The sequence below is a fragment of the Rosa rugosa genome, chromosome 4 (genome assembly GCF_958449725.1).
Source record: "Rosa rugosa chromosome 4, drRosRugo1.1, whole genome shotgun sequence".
NCBI lineage: Eukaryota > Viridiplantae > Streptophyta > Magnoliopsida > Rosales > Rosaceae > Rosa > Rosa rugosa.
The window spans coordinates 14323701-14344921 of NC_084823.1; the positions used below are offsets into that span (position 1 = coordinate 14323701).

Below are 21221 nucleotides of genomic sequence, written 5' to 3' on the forward strand. Positions count from 1 at the left end.
GAGGTTAGAATGAAGCAAGGGCCCAACACAATGACATTCGGCCCTTAATAAAGACACACAAGAAGTTCAACGTTGCAAGATGCCTTGGTGACTAAGGGATGACGTCTCAATGCTTCAATGAAAGCTCCACTAGGTTTTTAGAACACTTTGTGATTTTTCCTTACCCTTTCGTTTCTTTAAACCCCTAAACCTTGGCCCCATTACAACCTTGAAGTAAGACCTCTTTGATCCTTAAGATGGGCAGCCTTTGATCTGTGGAGATTGGTTACAAGAGTTGAGCATATGGTTGGTCCGTTCGGCAAGTAGTTGGTACCCTTCATGAGATCGTAAAAAAAAAAAAAAATGCATATATTTCGACATAGCCTTTTCTTTCTTTATATATGTGAGCTTTTTGTTTGTCGAAAATATTATCATCTCTCACATATATTTGAGTGAAAAAGCTTTTAAGCATTAGCCTTGATCGGAGAGAAGAAAGAGTGGTGAATCCTGTGAGGTTGAATCATACTTGTTTGATACGTGCTGAGCTCCACCCATCACCATTGTCACCCCCGTGTCTTACATGCTTATATGTGGAATATATGTTTTAATTAACTCTCGAATTACTCATGATTGACTCTTGGTTGCGTGCTAATCTTGATGCTATGAAAAGAGGTTTCTGAGACAACAATGTTGAAGGCATAGTTTGTTTTGAGTCTTTTGAGTCCTTGTTTTATTTTCTTAGTTTTGATTTTGCTAAGGGACTAGCAAAAGATAAGTGTGGGGGAATTTGATAGGAGCATAAATGCGACGAATATAATGTGCAATACTTTACACTTTTCTTAGCTATTTCCTTTAAAAAGTCAGTTTTAACTTTGTTTTCTTTTTAGGTAGTTCGTGGAGTGATTCAAGAGAAATAAGAGCTTAAAGGGAGCAACGAAGCCATGGAACATGAAGTACTGATGCAGAGGACTAATTTTGATCAACCATTTGGCTAGAAATTACAAGGGAAGTCCACGGAAATCATTGTGCAAAACAGTTGCTGCAAAGCAGAAAACTGCAGTTTCAGAATCAGCTTTCTGGGAACGATTTTGAGGAGAGATTCTTGCATTCTTCCAGCTGCACCTTTGCAGAAAGGGCCAGCGATCCTTCAAGACATGATGTTATAATTTAACAAGAGCTAAAGAACTGGCCAGAATCATCAACGAGGAAGTAGGAAATCAATCTCAAAGAAGGCTTCCCGATAAGGCAGAAACTGTCAGCTTTTCACGAAGCTTTTTGGGAGATCTTTTCCGGCGATTTAATTGGAGTTTTTCCAGAAGGTTGTTGACCTATCTAGAAGATATGATGTCATAGAACACGTGGGAGTCAAGAACCATCTAGAAACTTGTCAAGACGAAGTCGTTTCTTGTCCAAGAAGGAAGCTTCAGAATCAGAAACCGAATCCTAGTCAAAACTGGACTGTTTGGCAGAAATCTTCTATGGACGAATTTTGGGTGCATTTTTGGAAGTTTATTGATGCTGAAAATTACAAGGAGAGTCCTAGAATGATTCATCAAGAATTTGGGAGGATTATTAAGCCTTGAAAATCATTTAATTGTGCACCAATCAGAGTAATCCTCAAGCAACTAGGGGAGGCTTTCAAAGCAGAATTGGAAAAGGAAACTTGGGGGTGCTCCACATATATATAGAGCAGCAGAACACGTTGAAAAAGACCATCCTACAGCGCCATATTCTGCTCCCAAACCCTAGCACACAAAGTCTAAAATTCCCAAGTCTTCAAGAAGGAAAACCGGGCAATATTCCATCATCCATCTCCATCAAGCTTCTGCCGTGACCCATCTTGAAGGAGTGCTTGCATCTAAGGCTGCCTAAAAGTGAATTCGTGGCTCTCATATTCTCCCTTTTCTGGTTTTTATTGTCTTGTAATCTAATACTTATGCTTTTAATTGTTGAATTTAAGACGATGTGTGGCTAGTTACTTTTGTTAGGGGCGAGGTTTGAAGCCCCAATTATGTAGAACATATGTTTGTTTAAATTTAGTTTCTGAATCTTTGGTGTGGATTGGTTGTTTATCTCTGATTGATTGAAAACTTTTGCATGTGTTTGTTTTATGGTGGCCAACATAGGATTTATGCATGTAATTGGAGCTAGGATTTAGAAAATAATTCACCTAATCGTCTTGTTTTCTAATCCACAAGTATGCAAGGCTTTGAACAAAAGTTGATGTTTTAAACAACTAGAAGAGCATGCTAGGTAGGCGTTCCACACTAGACTGCAACTCTATAATCAATCGTTTCCATGAGATCTTAATGCTTCAAATATGTTGACACTATATGTGTTGTTGATAGGATAGCGTTCTATACCTTGATTGCATGTTTGATAGGCTTAGCTATTGTGCGTTCACGTAGACTAAGTAATTAGGGAAACATTAATAAGGGACATGATCTGCTCCGACTTGTTTCTTGGTTGATTTCTGTTCACACCTTAGTAATTGAAACTAGGTTAACTTAACATTTTTCGAAAATAATTGGTGGTGGATTTCCGAGTCTCTAACGTTTTCTCCATCTTATTTTTCTCAAACATAAAAATCGAAATTGCTTTCTTTGTTTTGTTTTCCTTTTATTTTCGTAAAATCTAAAAATCCCCAAAACATTTATTTTTCTTTTCTTCTTGTATTTTCGATTGCTTCTTCTCTTCTTTCCCCTATTCTGCGTTTTTCTTTTAGTTAGTCTCTTTGTTTGTTTGATTTGTGTTTTAGTTAGTTTGTTTTTATTTTGTGTGATTAATTTGTTACCCTCAATCCCCGGCTTGAACGATCCTTGCTTACTCTATATTGCTAACGACTACATTTTGCAGGGTTAAGTTGAGCGCTTAATTTTAGCGTATCACCTAGGCATGCATAAGCGCTCCCACTACATCCAATGAATTTTCCGATTGTCTTCCTTACTTCCCCACCAGAACTTGGCACACATTTGATTCAAAGATGCACAAAAACCTTTTGGAAGCAGAAAACAACTCATGGAGTAGGAAAGAGTGCTTGAGCCACCACTCTGATTAACAGATCCTTACCGGCACCACTAAGCAGTTTTCCTTGCCAACCCTACAACTTCTTACCCAACCTCTCCTTAATGAAAGCAAAGGTTCAGTTTTACTACGCCCCACATAAGTAGGCAAACCCAAGTACTTCTCATGCTTTGAAACCACATCCACCTCCAACAGAGAAGCAAGAGACTGTTGCAACACAGGAGAAACTTTCTTGCTAAAAACAACACTACTCTTATTAAAATTGACAAGTTACCCAGAAGCCAACTCATAATCATGAAGAACAGACTTAATATGCACACATTCGTCCTCATATGCAACCCCAAAAAAGCAAACTATCATCAGCAAAAAGCAAATGGTGAATAATCGGGGCATTATCACATACCTGGACACCCTTGAGCAAACCAAGAGAAGCCTTCTTATTCATTAAAGTAGAGAAGACCTCCGCACAAACCAAAAATAAGTATGAAGACAATGGATCTCCCTGTCGCAGACCTCTAGTGGGAGTGAGATAACCTCTCGGTTGCCCATTTACCAAAAAATAATACCTTACTGTACTTACACACTGCATGATAATACTAACCCAAGCCTCCGCAAAACCAAACCTAAGAAGCACCGCCTCAAGAAACTTCCACTCCATTCGGTCATACGCCTTACTCATATCAAGTTTGAGTGACAACACCCCCTCAGTGGACTGACAAGTGTGAACATACTGGAAGACCTCATTAGCAATCAAAGTATTATCTGTTATTAACCTTCCCGGATAAACGCGCTCTGACATGGAGAAATGAGCTGGGACAAAATCTTTTTCAACCTATTAGCCATCATTTTGGAACAAATCTTATAGAGCACATTACACAAAGCAATAGGACGCAAATCTGAGACTCGCTCCGGATTTGGCACTTTTGGTATAAGACATATGTGGGTGAAATTGATCTCCCCGAGTAAGTGACCAGAATGCAAGAAGTCTTGTACAGCTGCCACCACATCAGCCCCAATAACATCCCAATAGTGTTGAAAAAACAGAGGGGGTATCCCATCAGGCCTTGGAGACTTAGTGGGATACATTTGAAATAAAGCTTCTGGGATTTCAGAAGCAAAATACTCAGCACACAGATCAACATTCATATCAGTCGTGACTTTCAGCTCAATAAGGTCCACAACATTCCTCATATGGACATGATCCATCTCAGAAGCCTGGAACATAGTAGAAAAATAGGACAAAATCACACGCTCCATCCCATCCTCCGAATCCTGCCAGACACCACCATCATCATATAATCCGCCCAACCTGTTCTTAACCCTTCGGTTGGAGGCTTTCCTATGAAAATACTTGGTATTTCGATCACCATCCTTCAGCCAAGTAATCTTAGCCCTCTACTTCCAGTAAGCATGTTCGTCATTCAACAAAGCATCAAGCTTTGTATTCAACTCCAAGCTCTCACTTTGATGTTCAGCAGACAGAGGAAGGGTACTGAGATCAAGAAGACGTCCACGCAATGCCTCAATATCCCGACCTCTGTTGCCGTATGTATTACGTTGCCAAGCTGACAAAGCAAACCGGGTACTTCGAATCTTATTCACAGTTTGGAACATAGGTAAACCAGCAGACCTCCGACCCCATCCTTCACGCACAGCCTCAACACTGGCATCATTCTGAGTCCAGAAGCTCTCAAAATGAAACCTTCTGCTACCCCGAACCACCACTCGCTCGGGCCTGTGCAACGCCTCTAATAGAATGGGAATATGATCCCCGTGTATCAGAGCCAGATGCTGCACTCTGCCCGCCCGGAAAATGTCCAACCAAGACGCAGTAGCAAAACCCCTATCCAATCGGCTACGCATTCCTGGACCTCGCCAAGTAAACGGAGACCCCAGATAACCCAAATCAACAAGCTCTGAATAAGACAAGGCATCCCTAAACAACTGCATCTGCCCCTCACGACGGGGTTCACCGCCTTCCTTCTCGTGAGCATGCAACAGCTCGTTGAAGTCACCAATAATGACCCATGGCAGTTGCACCTCATCACAAAGTGAACGAAGCAAAGATCACTTGTGATGGCGTTCAGCCGTCATGGGATGGCCGTAAAAACCTGTTAGCCTCCAACGAATACCAGAGTCATCCGTCGCATGAATCTCTACGTCAATATGGTGTAAATATTTTGATCGGAAGCGAACGTCCAATCCATCTCTCCAAAACATAGCAAGTCCTCCTCCCTGACCAACCGAAAACACCGCCTCACAATTAAGCATACCCAGCTCAAATCGGAGAGCCGCCATATAATCCTAGTCCCGGACCTTTGTTTCACACAGGAAAACTATATCCAGTTTCTTTTGTTGCACCAAGCGGCGCAGGGCCTGTACCGCAGCCTCATTATTGAGGCCACGACAATTCCACGATAGAATCTCCATAGAAGAGTGCGCAGAAAGTTCACAATCCCTAACCCTAGTTCGTCGTCGTAACCCTAGGGGAGAGAGAGATTAAACATTTGGTTACAAGTACAAAACAATAAATATGAAGATTAATGTTATCCAATGAGAAATTAAGAGTAATCTTTTTATTTAATTCATTGGTTATTTATTTATTTTTCCTTACAAATTTGGATTTTAGAAAATTAATGTACTTAGTAGTCATTTTACACTTGGGTAATATAGTCTTTCAATAATTTAAATATTTGTAGGGTGAACTAAGAAAATAGTAGGGTGGCAATAGATGCACCCATAAAGTATTATAGTAAAAAAATTTTCATTTTTTTGTTTCTTTTCGGGGAGACCATAGTAAGTAACCCAATCAAAACCCTGTCTAAACCCCTCTCTCTCTCTCTCTCTCTCTCTCGTTTTTTCCGACTCCTTTTGTCTCTAGCCAAACAACACAGAACCATGAAATTCGCGGTGAAGGCATGGAGCAGTGGAAGAGCACGGGCAGGGGTACTCCAGCTGGGCAGCTGCCCGAACCCAATAGAGACCCCTGCTCTTCTCCTCTCTACCCGAAAGGGCCTGCCCTTTTTCATACCCCCTGACCTTCTCCCTTCTTTTCCTTCCCCTGACTCCCATCTCCTCCATGTTAGCTCCCTTCACTTGTATGTACTTTTACTCCCCACCCTTTCCTAAATTTGCATTGTACATGTTTCTGAATTGGGTTTTGACAACAAACTTAACATTTTTACCATTCTGCCAGCTTAGAAGGCATCTTACCTCAGACAATATCGAAAATAGGAGGATTGCATAAGATGCTGGGTTTGCCGGACCACGGATTCGTAGCCATTCCGAGAGATTCTATTCAATGCCTCCCAGAATGTAATAGTACCAATAAATTGGGAGCATCTTTTGAGACTCCTTGTGGTCGCTGTTTGGTAAGTGCCCTAGTGAACATATTGGTTTCCATTTGACTAGAACTCTTAATTTGTTTTTGTGTTAATGTAGTGAATTTACAGTTGGTTTTTATGTGCTTGTAGGTTAAGCCTGTAGAGTATGTTGAATTGATTTCTTCGTTAAAGCCTAATATATGGACCGCTTTGGCGGATGAAGTCCCTGCATGGGTGTCTGATAAGAGGAACAAGACCTCGGTTGATCGAACTGTAAGATGGCTTGACGAATGCATTCAGCTAAATCGGGTAAAAGAATACACTATTGTGCTATTATCAAACACATGCTTTAGAGAGGAGTAACATTAATTGCATATAATATGTATTATTTGGAAGACGTATCACTAGAAGTCTTAGCATTTTAAAAGTAGTTACTTAGAAGCTAGAATATGTTGGACGCTTTTGTTTGATTAATGTGAGTTCACAACTAATTTCACATGATGTTTGTATCGTCAGCAAGTTATCGAGGAATACATCTCCTTTCATTTGCATCAAGAAAGCTACCTAATTAAATAGTTGATCAAGAATGTTTACTTCTAATACAAGTTATGTTGCTGCCACATTTAGGTTTTCCAATAATTGATGTATGTTGCTGCCACATTTAGGTTTTCCAATAATTGATGTCCGTGTCTGGAATGGTTATTACAAGTTGTTGCAGCATATAATTGCCATATAAACTCATGGTGACTATATTACCTAGATGCTTGTTATGAACACCTTATATGATGGCATCAAATAATCAATTTCCAAATCATACGTATTTGGCCCAATAAACTAACCTTACAAAAAAGTAGAAGTAGAATTTTTGTTATCATATACTGTGAATTTTTGTTATGATGCTTGTTATGAACAGCTTATATGATGGTATCAAAAATCAATTTCCAAATCGTGCATGTTGGCCTGATAAACTAACCTTGTAAAAAAGTAGAAGTAGAATTTGTTATCATATACTGTGAATATCACTCTCTGACCCCAAAGGAAGGAGGTCTTGATATTGGCACAGAGTTACTATGAATGTGCTTTTTGCCATTGAAATGTAGTCTCTCAAGACAGATACCAAGCTTAAGTTTGTACTGTGCTCTGCTTTATATGGATTTTGTAGATATTTCATTGTGTCCTCTAGTACCTTTGAAGACATTGTGGAGGTTGTTGATTTTCAGTTTAGTTTTTGCTTCAAAAAACAGTCATTTTGGTTGTTAATAACTTCGCCAGCGTAGTTCTCCCTTAATTTTGATTGTTAGTTGCTTCAGAGTTTTATTGATGCTGTAATGGTTTAACTCTATTAGTAGGGTTTGAAGTGAAATTAAACTGAGTTTACTCTTTTTTGTTTAAATTGAATGATGGACATATACTAATTGTTCAAAATGTAGGCAGGTGGATCTGTTTTTGGATCCATTGTTGGAGGATCTTCTGTTCAAGAACGTGAGCGATGTGCGCAAGAGGTGGCCAGCCGAAATGTATCAGGTTAACTACAGTTTTCTATTATTTTCTTCTGAAAAAAGATGTAGCCTATGTACTTTTAATTATTTTCTTCTAAACACTGGATAGTTGGTCAATTGGATATAATTTTGGTCTAATACTTGCATAGGCATAAATGTTTAATCTTCTTGTTATGGTATTACAAACTTTTAGTTTTCATTGTAGCTATCAAACTTTACTTTATTAGTGTTTCCATCATAGTAAAAGTGGATCATGTGTTTTAGGTTTCATGGATTTTGAGAGATATTAAATATAACCATAGTTCAGGCTTAAAAGCATTTTGTATTTTGGTCAGATTTGTTGTCTTACTTGGGGAGTATCGCAGTTGTTCCATTACATGAACTACAGCATTTTTTTTTTTTTGACTTTTTTTTTCCCTTAATATTGATCTGCAGCAGTTAATATACTGTTTTGACCGCTTCACATTCTCTTCTTCACCTCTGCGCTTACACTTTATTTCGAGATCCACTTCTGAATGTACTATTCCACTAAAAAACAGTAGAATAAAATGTTCACTACTAACGACTTAAAGATAGACATTCTTTATTCCTGCTGATAACAGGTTGATGTCATTGTTATAGAACCATCATGAATGGGATTCAAGTATTAAATATCTTCCGTCTCGTACATGTATATTATTACCAGCTCAGTCTATTTGGCGTATATAGTAATGAATTAATTCAAATGTGGAAGCAAGTTCACCTGATTTCTTAGAAGGTATGCACCAAAGCATGTCATCCTTAAATGGATTTCAAAATGTGTTACGAAATACAACAGGATATACTAAGTTTCTCTGCTCTGACTCCTAAAGCTTTACACCCATTAATGTCAAAAATCCAAGTCATTGGATGTTGTTGCATTCATAGTCCTAATATTTGATGTATTCGTTTTGATATACCGGTGTATTATTATCATTACCATTTCATTTGTGGCATTGTTAAACTTTTAGATGATAAGAAATATATCTTTGTGCAGGCTATTGGATTGGAGGTTTTGGGCTTGGAGAGAGCATGGATGAGCGCCTTGCTCTCCTTAATGCTGTTACTGTAAGTCACAACCTTGAACTTATTTCTAGACTTGATCAGTGAGTTACATTGCTTGTTTTAGAAGCAGAATTTCCATTTGTCATATTGAAAGACACTTAATGACATTCGTAATCTTTGAAGATCAGTGGTTAAGCAACTTAGTTCTAGTTTAAAATGAATCGAGTCCTGTCCTTGCATGAATATGTTCGGCTGGTCGAATGAGTGTTGGTGATAGAGGTCAATATTTGTTATCAGGGTTTACACTTCCTCTTCTCTTCTCAGAGAGAGAGAGAGGGGGAGGGAGGGAGGGAGGGAGAACCATATCTAGGGTAATATTTGGTTGGCACTTGAGGTCAAACAGCTATTATCTGGTCTAAAAGGTATTAATGTATCACATCACTAGGAAACAATGCTACACTGTAGTTTGTTTATGGTTCTTTTAGGGAAATTTGGTTCACCCCTTTCAGGGGATTGAGGTGGATGTTTCTATAGCATAATCATTTGACAATTGACATAATTAAAATTGGACGATAAATTTCGTATTCCCTTCTTGTACATTAGATTAGTCCCCTCTTATATTTATACTTTTCATCTGCCTTTGATCTTTTCAATATCAAAGAATAAAAAGGGAGGAATGCAATTGAACAAAACAGGAGTATGAAATCATCTACAGGAGTGTATAGATCGTGTTTTTGTGCAGTGTGAAGTTGTTTCTGTTGTAAATTATTATGGATATATCATGTAAATTATTGTATATTAGAAGATGCTTTCCTCTTTCCTAGTTTTAGGGGATCCATGTTTTAAGGAGGACTTTAAGGGTCCTTGTTTTATGGAGGATTTTAGGCTATATGTTCCTTGCCTTCCACTATATATGTAATCCATTTCTCATCCATGGATGATAGAGAAAACAGAAAATACTACACTCCCTCTCTGCATCAAAACTCTCTCTCTCTCTCTCTCAAGTTCTTTGAAGCAAAACTCTCTCCATTTTCTGAAACATTTCCATTTTACAACACGTTATCAGCACGAATAGCTCTAGGATTCGGATTGCAGATTGATAAGAGAAGAGGTGAATAACTCTTGGGTTGCAGAGAAGAGGTAGTTCATCATTCAATCAACATCAGTCTACAAGCTCTACAACCAAGTAGGTTTTTCCAAACAAAAACCAATTTCGCTGTTTCATTTTACCTTCTGATGTCTGTGTTCCAGTATTTATTTAAAATAGTAATTCAACTCCAAAATTCACCAAATTTTGTATGCTGGAGTCCTTATATGTTTAGTACATCTCTGTAAATTTTCATATTTTTCTGGGTAGTTTTGCTTAGTGTTTCAGTTCGTTTTTTGACTGTTGTTCAGTAGGAACTGCAGTCACAGTTTATGACTTTTGTTGAAGCATCTAGTTTAACTTAATCCTCTATGAGAGACACTTATTTCTCTTGCATTATAATTGGCATGATTGAAAAAAAAGGGAAAGAAAGAGGAAAATCAATAGCTTTTAATTTAGCTATCAATTCATGTATATTGTGACGAATATCTATATATACTTGTTTGGACTTTGTGATAATGATACATCTTTCCTTCATTATTTATTATGATAATGTTTTGTGGTGTTACCTGCTCATATTAAATTTAAATATTTTACCCGCTTAAATTCTTTGCATTAAGAATATATATGTGAGGAATGTAGGTACTTAATGAACCGGAAGTTCACACATAAACATTGAACCAAAAAATTCATACATAAATATTGAACCAGAAGTTCACATGTATCATAAAAGGAACTTGAAGTTTCCTTCACAAATTCACTATACATGTTTAATCCGATTTTTAGTATCATGTTATGGAACCTGAAGTTCTTATTGATTGCTTATGGAAGTTATTACCCATAGCACTAACTATTGTCCTTTAAATCCTTGTAGAGAATGTCAAATCTCAACAAGCTTGACTTTGTTGCTTTGGAAGTTTCCGGAAGGAACTATCTCAAGTGGACCCAAGATGTCAAGCTTCATCTGACTGCAAATAAGATGAGATCAACGATTATTGCTGACAACATCACCCCTGAAGACATGAAGGCAAGGGCTATGATTTTCATCAGGAAACATATGGAAGAAGCACTCAAGGTGGAATATTTAGCTGAAGAGGACCCACGATCTCTTTGGGTCGCTCTAGAAGAGCGATTCAACCATCAAAGAGCCATCTACTTGCCGGAAGCAAGACACGATTGGCAGAACATACGCTTCCAGGATTTCAAGACTGTCAATGAGTATAACTCTGAAATCTGCCGGATTCGGTCACTCCTAAAATTCTGTGGAGAAGAGCTCACAGAAGCTGACCTACTGGAGAAAACTTTCTCCACCTTCCCTCCTTCCTGTATGGTCCTGCAGCAACAATACAGGGAAAGAAACTTTGCTAGATTCTCTGAATTAATCACCATCCTGTTGCTCGCTGAAAAGAACAACAACCTACTTTTGAGGAATGATCAAGCAAGGCCCACCGGTACTAGAGCAATTCCTTTGCCTGAAGCAAATATTATTGCCCATCACGAAAATAATCGTGGAAGGAGGAACCGGGGCCGTGGAAGGGGAAGAAGGTCTGAACGTCCAAGGCATGGACGAAGAAATGGACCCAGAAATGGCCCATATGACCGCGACCACCCAGGCAATGGCCCAAGGGGTCGAGGAGGACGTGGACAAGGCCCACGTGGTGGAAACCGAAATGCCCAAGTCCGACAGGCTCAAATTAGAGAGAACCCTGGTCCGGCCCGTCGCCCTCAAAATCAGCATAATCTATGTTATAGATGTGGAGGCACTGACCATTGGTCCCGCACCTGTCGTGCAACAGATGAAGAGATAGGAGAGTATCACGCCAGACGCGGAACTCAAGAGGCCAACCTTGTGGAAGAGTCAGTCCCTATGGATACCACCTTGGAGATTACTGATTTCCAAGCAGCTATGGATACCACCTTGGAGATTACTGATTTCCCTATGGATACCACCTTGGAGATTACTGATTTCCAAGCAGCTAATGGATACATCGAGGATTGAAAACTCGAGGACATGGACATAATAGGCACTTGTGCCATATCTATGTTATTGTTATGAATAATGCTTTCTATTTTTCAGTTTATCTTTGGTGATCTTTGGAATATTAGTTTTGCATAATTTTGTTATGTTTGGATGTTTAATTCAATAAAATTATTTATTTTCATACATGTGATCCATTGAATTAAATATATGAATAGGCATGTCTTGTGGAGAAATTTGTTGTCTGGCTGATAGTGCTACTACGCACACCATACTCCAAGATAGGAAGTTTTTTTTAAACTTATTGCCTACTCATACCTCTGTGACAACTATATCAGGACAATCCAACCTGATAGAGGGCCATGGCAAAGCCCAATTTATGTTGTCCAATGGTACTGAATTTACCATTAATGAGGCCCTATACTCTCCACGTTCCAGAAGAACGTTATTGAGTTTTAAGGATATTCGAGCCAATGGTTATCACGTTGAAACCACTGAGGAAAAAGGAGTGGAATATCTTTGCATAACCTCCAATTTGTATGGCCGGAAGCGGACATTGGAGAAGCTAAAATGCCTCTCGAGTGGTCTCTACATGGCTACCATTAGATCGATTGAGGCGAATCACATAACCAGCCAGAAGCTAACCAATTCGAGCAACTACTTGCTTTGGCATGACCGTTTGGGACACCCAGGTCAAAGTATGATGCGCCGTATCCTAAATTCATCCCACGGGCATCCCCTTACCAATAAGGATCTTGTGTACAGTAACACATTATGCCAAGCTTGCTCATTGGGAAAATTAAATATAAGACCATCATATGCAAAGACTGAAAAAGACTCCAACCTTTTTCTACAACGGATACAAGGGGATATATGTGGACCTATCCAACCACCATGCGGACCATTTAAATATTTCATGGTTTTGGTTGATGCATCGACAAGGTGGTCACATGTTACACTATTGTCCACAAGAAATGCTGCTTTTGCTAAACTCCTTGCCCAGATCATTAAATTAAGGGCTCACCACCCGGATTATCCAATCAAGTCCATAAGACTTGATAATGCCGGAGAGTTTATATCAAAATCTTTTGATGATTATTGCATGTCCCTCGGGATTAATGTTGAGCATCCAGTTCCCTATGTTCACACCTAGAATGGTCTCGCAGAAGCGTTCATTAAAAGATTACAAATGATCGCACGGACCTTGGTAATGCGCACCAAGCTTCCAGTATCTGCGTGGGGCTATGCAATTTTGCATGCTGCCATGTTGGTCCGACTAAGGCCCATTGCCACCCAACCTTATTCCGCGTTACAGTTGGTGACTGGGTACGAACCTGATGTTTCGCACTTACGTGTATTTGGGTGTGTAGTTTTTGTGCCAATTGCGCCGCCACAACGTATAAAAATGGGTCCTCAACGAAGGATGGGCATATATGTCGGTTATGAATCCCCATCCATTATACGCTTTTTAGAGCCCTTGACAGGCGATCTCTTTACCGCTAGATTCGCGGATTGTCACTTTGATGAGACAGTCTTCCCGCCGTTAGGGGGAGATAAGAACGTTACCGTTCCTGATGAACGACGTGAATTGACGTGGAATGTCCCCACTATGTCTCATCTTGATCCCCGAACCGCACAATGCGATAATGAAGTGCGAAGAATTCTAGATCTACAGAGTGTAGCCCAAAATATGCCAGACGCTTTCTCTGATCTAGCTAAAGTGACGAGATCACATATACCTGCTGCAAATGTGCCTGCAAGAATAGATGTCCCTGTAGGACGCGTTGTCCCGGATGGACGAGGTACGACCATGGCGGCTAACCAGTCACATGTCCCTGCCCAGAAGCGAGGTAGACCACTAGGTTCGAAGGATTCCTATCCCCGGAAGAGGGTAAAACCAGCACAAACGAATCCACTAGACATCGCGATCTCAACTGATCCATCTCACGAGATAATTCCAGATTATGGGTCCGTCCTAGAAGAGACAACGTTGGGGGACGCTCCAACGTTTGAACCCACTCTCGAGAATAGAGAAATCTCGATAAATTATGCATGCTTAAGTGAGATTTGGAATCGAAATGAGATTATCATCGATGATATATTTGTATTCGCAGTAGCTACTGAAATTATAACTAGCGATGATGTCGAACCTCGCTCTGTTGATGAATGTCAACGTAGAGACGACTGGCCAAAATGGAAAGAAGCAATCCAGGTCGAAATAGATTCCTTGACAAAGAGAAAAGTGTTCGGACCTGTCGTTCCCACACCTCACCATGTTAAACCTGTAGGATTTAAATGGGTATTTGTAAGGAAGCGTAATGAGGAAAACGAGATTGTAAGATACAAGGCTCGTCTAGTGGCGCAAGGATTCTCTCAACGCCCTGGGATTGATTACGATGAGACATATTCTCCTGTAATGGATGTTATAACGTTCCGCTACCTCATCAGTTTGGCAATTTCCGAAAAACTGAATATGCAGCTAATGGATGTGGTCACAGCTTATCTCTATGGGGATCTTGATACAGAGATATACATGAAAGTTCCTGAAGGACTTAAGATACCCGATACAAATAGTTCTAGACCACGGAACACCCTCTCCATTCGTTTGAGGCGTTCACTTTATGGATTGAAACAATCTGGACGGATGTGGTACAACCGTCTAAGTGAATATTTGATTGGGATGGGATATGTAAACAATGAACTATGCCCATGCGTGTTTATTAAGAAAACAAGTTCTGGATTTGTAATTGTGGCAGTTTATGTCGATGACATGAATCTGATTGGTACTCCTGAAGAGATCAAAGAAACCGCCAAGCACCTGAAGTCTGAATTCGAAATGAAAGATCTTGGGAGAACAAATTACTGCCTCGGCCTGGAGCTTGAGCACCGTGCTGATGGGATTCTGCTTCATCAATCAAACTACATCCAGAAGATGTTAAGACGCTTTAATGAGGATAAAGCGAAACCTTCAAGCACACCCATGGTCATCCGAAGTCTAGATCCTAAGAAAGATCCGTTTCGTCCCGCAGATAATAACGAAGAGATATTGGCACCAGAAGTCCCATATCTAAGTGCAATAGGCGCATTATTGTACTTGACTCAATGCACTAGACCAGACATTTCATTTTCTGTGAACTTGTTAGCTAGATATAGCTCTGCACCAACACGCCGCCACTGGAATGGTATAAAATATATTTTTCGTTATCTTAGAGGTACGATTGATATGGGCTTATTTTATCCCTATGCATCAAGAAATGGATCAAACCCCCTTGATCCTCAGAATGATGCTCGCCTTGTTGGATATGCTGATGCAGGCTATCTATCAGACCCACACAAGGCACGTTCCCAAACTGGTTATGTCTTTACCATTGGGAATACGGCAATTTCTTGGAGGTCTACAAAACAGACCCTTGTTGCTACCTCTTCGAATCATGCTGAGATTCTAGCTCTTCACGAAGCAGTACGTGAATGTATATGGTTGAGAGCCATCACAAAGCATGTTCAAAGCACATGTGGACTGCATTCCACCACTGATGAACCAACCACTATCCATGAGGATAATGCTGCTTGCATCGAGCAAATGAAGACAGGTTTCATCAAAGGAGACAACACAAAACATATTGCACCAAAGTTTTTCTTCAATCAGCAACAACAGGAGCATCAGAAGATTGAGGTCAAGCAGATTCGATCTGAAGACAATCGTGCAGACCTCTTCACTAAGTCACTACCAAAATCTACATTCCAGAAGCATGTACAAGGTATTGGTCTACGTAAATTATCTGAATTACCTAACATGTAATTTTCAGGAGGAGTTGAATCAGGGGGAGTATCCAGAAGCATACCCACTTGACCATCGTGTACTCTTTTGTCCTTCGTCCAGGGTTATTTTGTCCCACTGGGTTTTATTACCTGGCAAGGTTTTAACGAGGCACATTTTTAGTATGGTCGCTCCATCCTGAAGATGTTTTTGATTCAACATATATGCATTTGCTCATCTTTTCCCTTCGACCACGGGTTTTTCCCACTGGGTTTACCGGGCAAGGTTTTGGTGTAGCAACTCTAAATGCATCCCTCTCGTAGACATGCTACTTACTTCTGATGCTGATAAGAAGACTCCACTTATCTCCGAAGCTGTGATATTACTACTTCACACTCATGCGCGTTGTGCTCTTTTTCTCCTTCGACCAAGGTTGTTTTTTCCCACAGGGTTTTTATTACTTGGCAAGGTTTTTGACGAGACAACTTAAAAGCGCACAGCCTAGGCAACACTATTGACATGAAATATCCAAGGGGGAGTGTTGTAAATTATTATGGATATATCATGTAAATTATTGTATATTAGAAGATGCTTTCCTCTTTCCTAGTTTTAGGGGATCCATGTTTTAAGGAGGACTTTAAGGGTCCTTGTTTTATGGAGGATTTTAGGCTATATGTTCCTTGCCTTCCACTATATATGTAATCCATTTCTCATCCATGGATGATAGAGAAAACAGAAAATACTACACTCCCTCTCTGCATCAAAACTCTCTCTCTCTCTCTCTCAAGTTCTTTGAAGCAAAACTCTCTCCATTTTCTGAAACATTTCCATTTTACAACAGTTTCTCATTTTTGGGAGAGGGTGTTTATAGAGGGGTTGAGTCGGAAGATCCCAGCAACGAGACTTCTTTTAAGTGCCAGGAATAACGGCTTCCGAACAGGTTACAGTGTGCTAGATGTCATGTGGGTGCTTTGGATGGAAAGAAATAGAAGAATTTTTAGGGGTTGTATGAGCGTTGGATTAAGGTGGAGTTTTTGGCAGCTTTATGGGCTTCTGTTTCAGCTGAATTTTAGAGGGTATAGCATTTCTCTCAGTTTGCTTGACCGGAGGGGAGATGTAGTTAAGCATAGGGTTGTCTGCAAGTGTAAAGCATAGTTTTATGGGCTTCTGTTTCAGCTGAATTTAGAGAGAGTAGCATTTCTCTCAGTTTGCTTGACTGGAGGGGAGATGTAGTCAAGCATAGGGTTGTCTGCAAGTGTAAAGCGTAGCATTTCACCAAACTTCGTGGCTTTTGTTTTTTTTTTACCTTGTTACGTGCGGACTACTTGTCCATTTTTATTGTATCAGTTTTTTTATTTTTTTTAATGAATATAATTTGTTTTTTTTCTTTGAAAAAATTAAAAATTAAGACACTTCTAAAATGAAGACTTTTTTATTCAGTGTTCAAAACAAAAATAATAAAGATGTCATCTTCAACCATAACTAAAAGATTATAGTGCATCTTATGGTATAGATGTTCCTAATTTTTTTTAATCAGTATAGCGACAATACTAATGAAAGAAGTACCTGAGGATTAAACCTCAAGGCACAATTGAGTGAGCTGCGCCCCCACAAGTTATTCATTCACAGAGATGTTACATTTAGCAAAATATGGTTAAATAAACATGGTGGATTTTCAGCGTCCACAAGTTTAATTTTCAAACTGCCATCACATCAAGTTTTATCTTTTTGGGGCTTGGCGTGATAGTAATTTGGTAGTTGGACTTTCTAAGGAGCACACTGGCTACTGTACAAGTTTATGTTGTGTTACTAACAACTACAGTACCAAAATTAAGCTGATTCTTCAGCAACAGTTTGAAGTTACTTAAATTGACTCTTACAGTGATGTTTTTCATTATTAGTTCTATCTTCTATCTTCTTAGCTGAGTCGATAAAAGAAACGATTTCCTTTTCTGTTATCATTTTTGATATCTAATAATGCTAGAATATGTTCAGGATATCTTAGAAGAGGAGAAACCACGCTTGGTCAGTGGGCTTGGACTTCAGGTAATAGGTGTACCAAATTTACCATAAGTTGGCTTTTCGATCCCTGCTAACACATAACTTCTGAGAAAATTTTATGGCTTCGATAGAAATATATCTTTTAGCTCAACATATTCGTGTAGTATTAGCATAGAGTTATAGCATTCATTCTGTGATCTTTCATATGGTACTATATTGTAGTTTTGCAATTGTTTGGACAATACATCAAATAACTTCTCTGAAATACATGGTTTAAATTAACATATGAACTTATTCTTTTTCTTATTTCTGGCAGAAGAGGTCTTGCAGGGTGTTGCTGCAGGAATTGATATTTTTGATTCTACGTAAGTTGCTCATTCATTTTTTAACAATTTCGGCATGTGTCTCTCCTTGCTAGTATCTTCTCCATAAGGGGTAATATGTATCAATCTGTTGCAGGTATATATACCATCTTACCCTTGGATGCTTTGCACTTACCTTCCCACTAGATGGTGTTGAGACCAATCTCTCTGCTTTTCAGTTAACTAATATAGGAAGTGATCAGACAAAGATTAATTTGAGATCAACAATGTACAGGTAACTGATGACTTCACTTTATGCTTGTATCACTAACAGTCTTCACAAGTGTATTGTTGTCTGTCAGGTTGATAGTTTAATAGCAACCCAAGTTTGACCTTAACTCGTGGATAAACAATGTGTATAGAGATCCATGATTGACTTCACCGTGTGCTTACCCAACCACTACCAAGAATCACCTAATGCTAGTTAACCTTTCTAGATTTTTTCTCCTTATCAATGACATATCATTGTTGTCACAGATCCCTGTACTTGAATTATTTTTTCATAATGCAACTCAACAGATTGCCCAAGCTATCTGCAGTTGGCTATTAATTTGGTGATAACAAATGCTATTATTTAAATTTAGTTCCAAGTTTATTAAAGATAATGTGGGTTGGAAAATTGGAATTACATTTGCATTTTGTGACATAAATTTGTGAAGTCCATCCTAACATATTCATAGAATATTTTAGTGATTATTTATTGCCCAATATATCCAAAAATAACTGTAACAGTGATCGCAAGAGATGTTATCTTGACATTCTTTTTTACTCTCTTTTTTCAGGAAAGACACTTCACCAATTGTTGAAAATTGTAAATGTTACACGTGCCAGAATCATACAAAAGCGTACATCAATCACCTGCTCAATGTTCATGAAATGCTAGCTCAGATTCTACTTGAAATGTATGTTCTACTTTATTTGCTTCCGATTGTAGTTTTACAGTTGGCATCATTTTTTTTTTTTTTTTGTCTTCATGATCATCATATTATTCTTTGATTTGCAGGCATAATACTCACCACTATCTAAGTTTCTTCTGCTCGGTAAGGGAGGCAATTAAGTCCGGTAATTTTGAGCAATTCAGACTGAAATTTTCTGAGAGTAAGCGTTATCATCTTGCTTCTGAAGCTGCTGTTGCCTGCATGTGAGTTTAAACCTATTTTCATTATGTAATTTTGAAGTACTGAAGAGTGTTAGATTATATTGATGAGCCAGTAGTGAAATATAGATAATTATCAATTTCAAATCAATTTGATAACCTTTCCTTTCATCATTGTTGATAATTCCCAAGAAACTCCAAGAGTTGTGTAGTTCAACGTACCGTTCAAGATTCTTACTTTCTTGGCTCTTTCTCAGTACTTTCTGACTGAAACTCTGAAAGATACTCGCCTTTAGCAAGTTGCAAACACCTACTGTGAACAAATCCAAATGATTTTGTATGTACATGATTGAAGTTCAGGCTCTGGTAACGTAATTTTCAGAGTATCTATTCTTTTTGCTTCGCATAATTAGACAATAAATAAACAGGTCAAAAGAAGAAACTACATCGGGTATCCATGTAGATAACTTGAGGAGGTTGCTCCGTATAGCTAGTGTATCTAAGCTACACTTACATAGCACATCAGCAATCATGTTAACTTCCCGATAATCATGAGCTACAATGCAGTCCCAAAACCAGCTTTCATCTGCATGTAGCTACTGATAACACTCTTCAGAGGGTGGAGGATATCCGCACACATTGTTCATCAGTTGGACTCTACATGGAAGATTAAGGCCTCGGTGTGACTGTAATTTCTGTTAGTGATGTTTATGTGTCTCTTGCCTCATTGTGTTTATAGTTAATGCTTTTTCGCTGTGAATCCAGGTATTATAGTACGAAGGATTCACAGATATGAGAGACCCCTCTCGCTCTCTCAAACCAAACCCTAGCTGCAACTGTTTTTTGTCCTCCCTCGACTTACTTTTTCTTGTGTCTCTACCTCTGATCTCCCTACTGCCCCTCTCCCCTCTTCTAGTTCACCTCCCTACCAGGTGATATGGCTATCACCTGTCAAAGCTATGACAAAAAGATTAGACGCTGCACTCGCTATTCATGATGTGCAACGATAAAGTTGGCTAACAATGGTTATAACATACACTTGTGTGAGTGATACTTTCTTGCTAGCTCGCATTGTCAACACAGATTCAGACTAGATTGTCCCTCAGAGTTCATGGCTTCCATGAGTTGGGTCTGGCCTATTTTGGGGCGTTTGTCGATCCATGAGAAGCCCCGCGGTTGCTATCTTTGCCGATTCGACTGTGACACTGATAAGAACAAGGTCCTTTAGGTGGGCCTTGGTTTTACCGCCATGCAACGGTGGTGGTATCAAATTACGATGGTGTGGCTGTCATGGAAGAGATCCTTGTAAAGCTACTCCCGGTTTGGGTGGAGATCTATGGGTTGCCACCTATCTTCACTGACAAAGATGCCATCAAGATCATCAGATCCTCTCTGGGCACCTACATCGAGTATGACCGTCCGAAACTAGGGTGCGAGGATAGAGCTCGTGTTCATTTGATCCTCGATATCATTTCTTTGGCCCTCACTATAATATTTTGGAATTTGATTATGAACAGATCAAAGGGATTGTGTCAATTGTTCATACGTTTAGCTTTAATTATGATTTATTTCTTAGCATTCTAAGTTACTTTTAGCTACCTCCGCTGTTCAGGATGTTCCTCTTAATGATTGTGTCCATCATCAATGATTTATTAATTTTAAAAAAAAATGAGATTGTTTTTATATCTTCTCTCTTCTCTCTTCAAAAAATATATATATATATACAGATTCTATTAACGTGTGAGGTTGGAGTTTAGGGTCACTTTTCGGTCTCATATCCACATCTCGACCGTTTAGTTTTTAAATACTAATGTATAGACCATTTTTGCAAAGTTTCAACGAAATTGATGATCTTTAAGGTATGTAACTCACTTAAACTAATGGACGAATTGAATCTCTCCACCATGAACCGTACTAGTTTTAAGGCAATTATCAATGCCTTAACGGCCATCAATTTGGCTGAAATTTTGCAAAGATGATCTATACATTAGTACTTAAAAATTGAACGGTCGAGATGTGGATGAGACCGAAAAGTGACTCTAAACTCCAACCTCACACGTTAATTTCAGATTGAGGCCTCACTCTGGATATA

General features: G+C 39.1%; 2 protein-coding genes across 2 annotated transcripts; both read left to right on the forward strand.

Annotated features, from left to right (window-relative positions):
- The first annotated feature begins 5852 nt into the window (after positions 1-5852).
- On the forward strand, positions 5853-19458 carry LOC133706564 (uncharacterized). Its single transcript, XM_062132099.1, has 10 exons — positions 5853-6101; positions 6200-6374; positions 6477-6635; positions 7757-7850; positions 8841-8911; positions 17666-17714; positions 17985-18036; positions 18131-18268; positions 18816-18935; positions 19037-19458. The coding sequence occupies exons 1-10, from the start codon at positions 5902-5904 to the stop codon at positions 19176-19178; spliced, it is 1200 nt and encodes a 399-aa protein (XP_061988083.1). The 5' UTR covers positions 5853-5901; the 3' UTR covers positions 19179-19458.
- LOC133746138 (uncharacterized) lies at positions 9602-11934 on the forward strand. Its single transcript, XM_062174301.1, has 2 exons — positions 9602-10034; positions 10810-11934. Exon 2 carries the CDS (start codon positions 10813-10815, stop codon positions 11932-11934), a length of 1122 nt encoding a protein of 373 aa, XP_062030285.1. The 5' UTR covers positions 9602-10034; positions 10810-10812.
- Positions 19459-21221: the final 1763 nt, after the last annotated feature.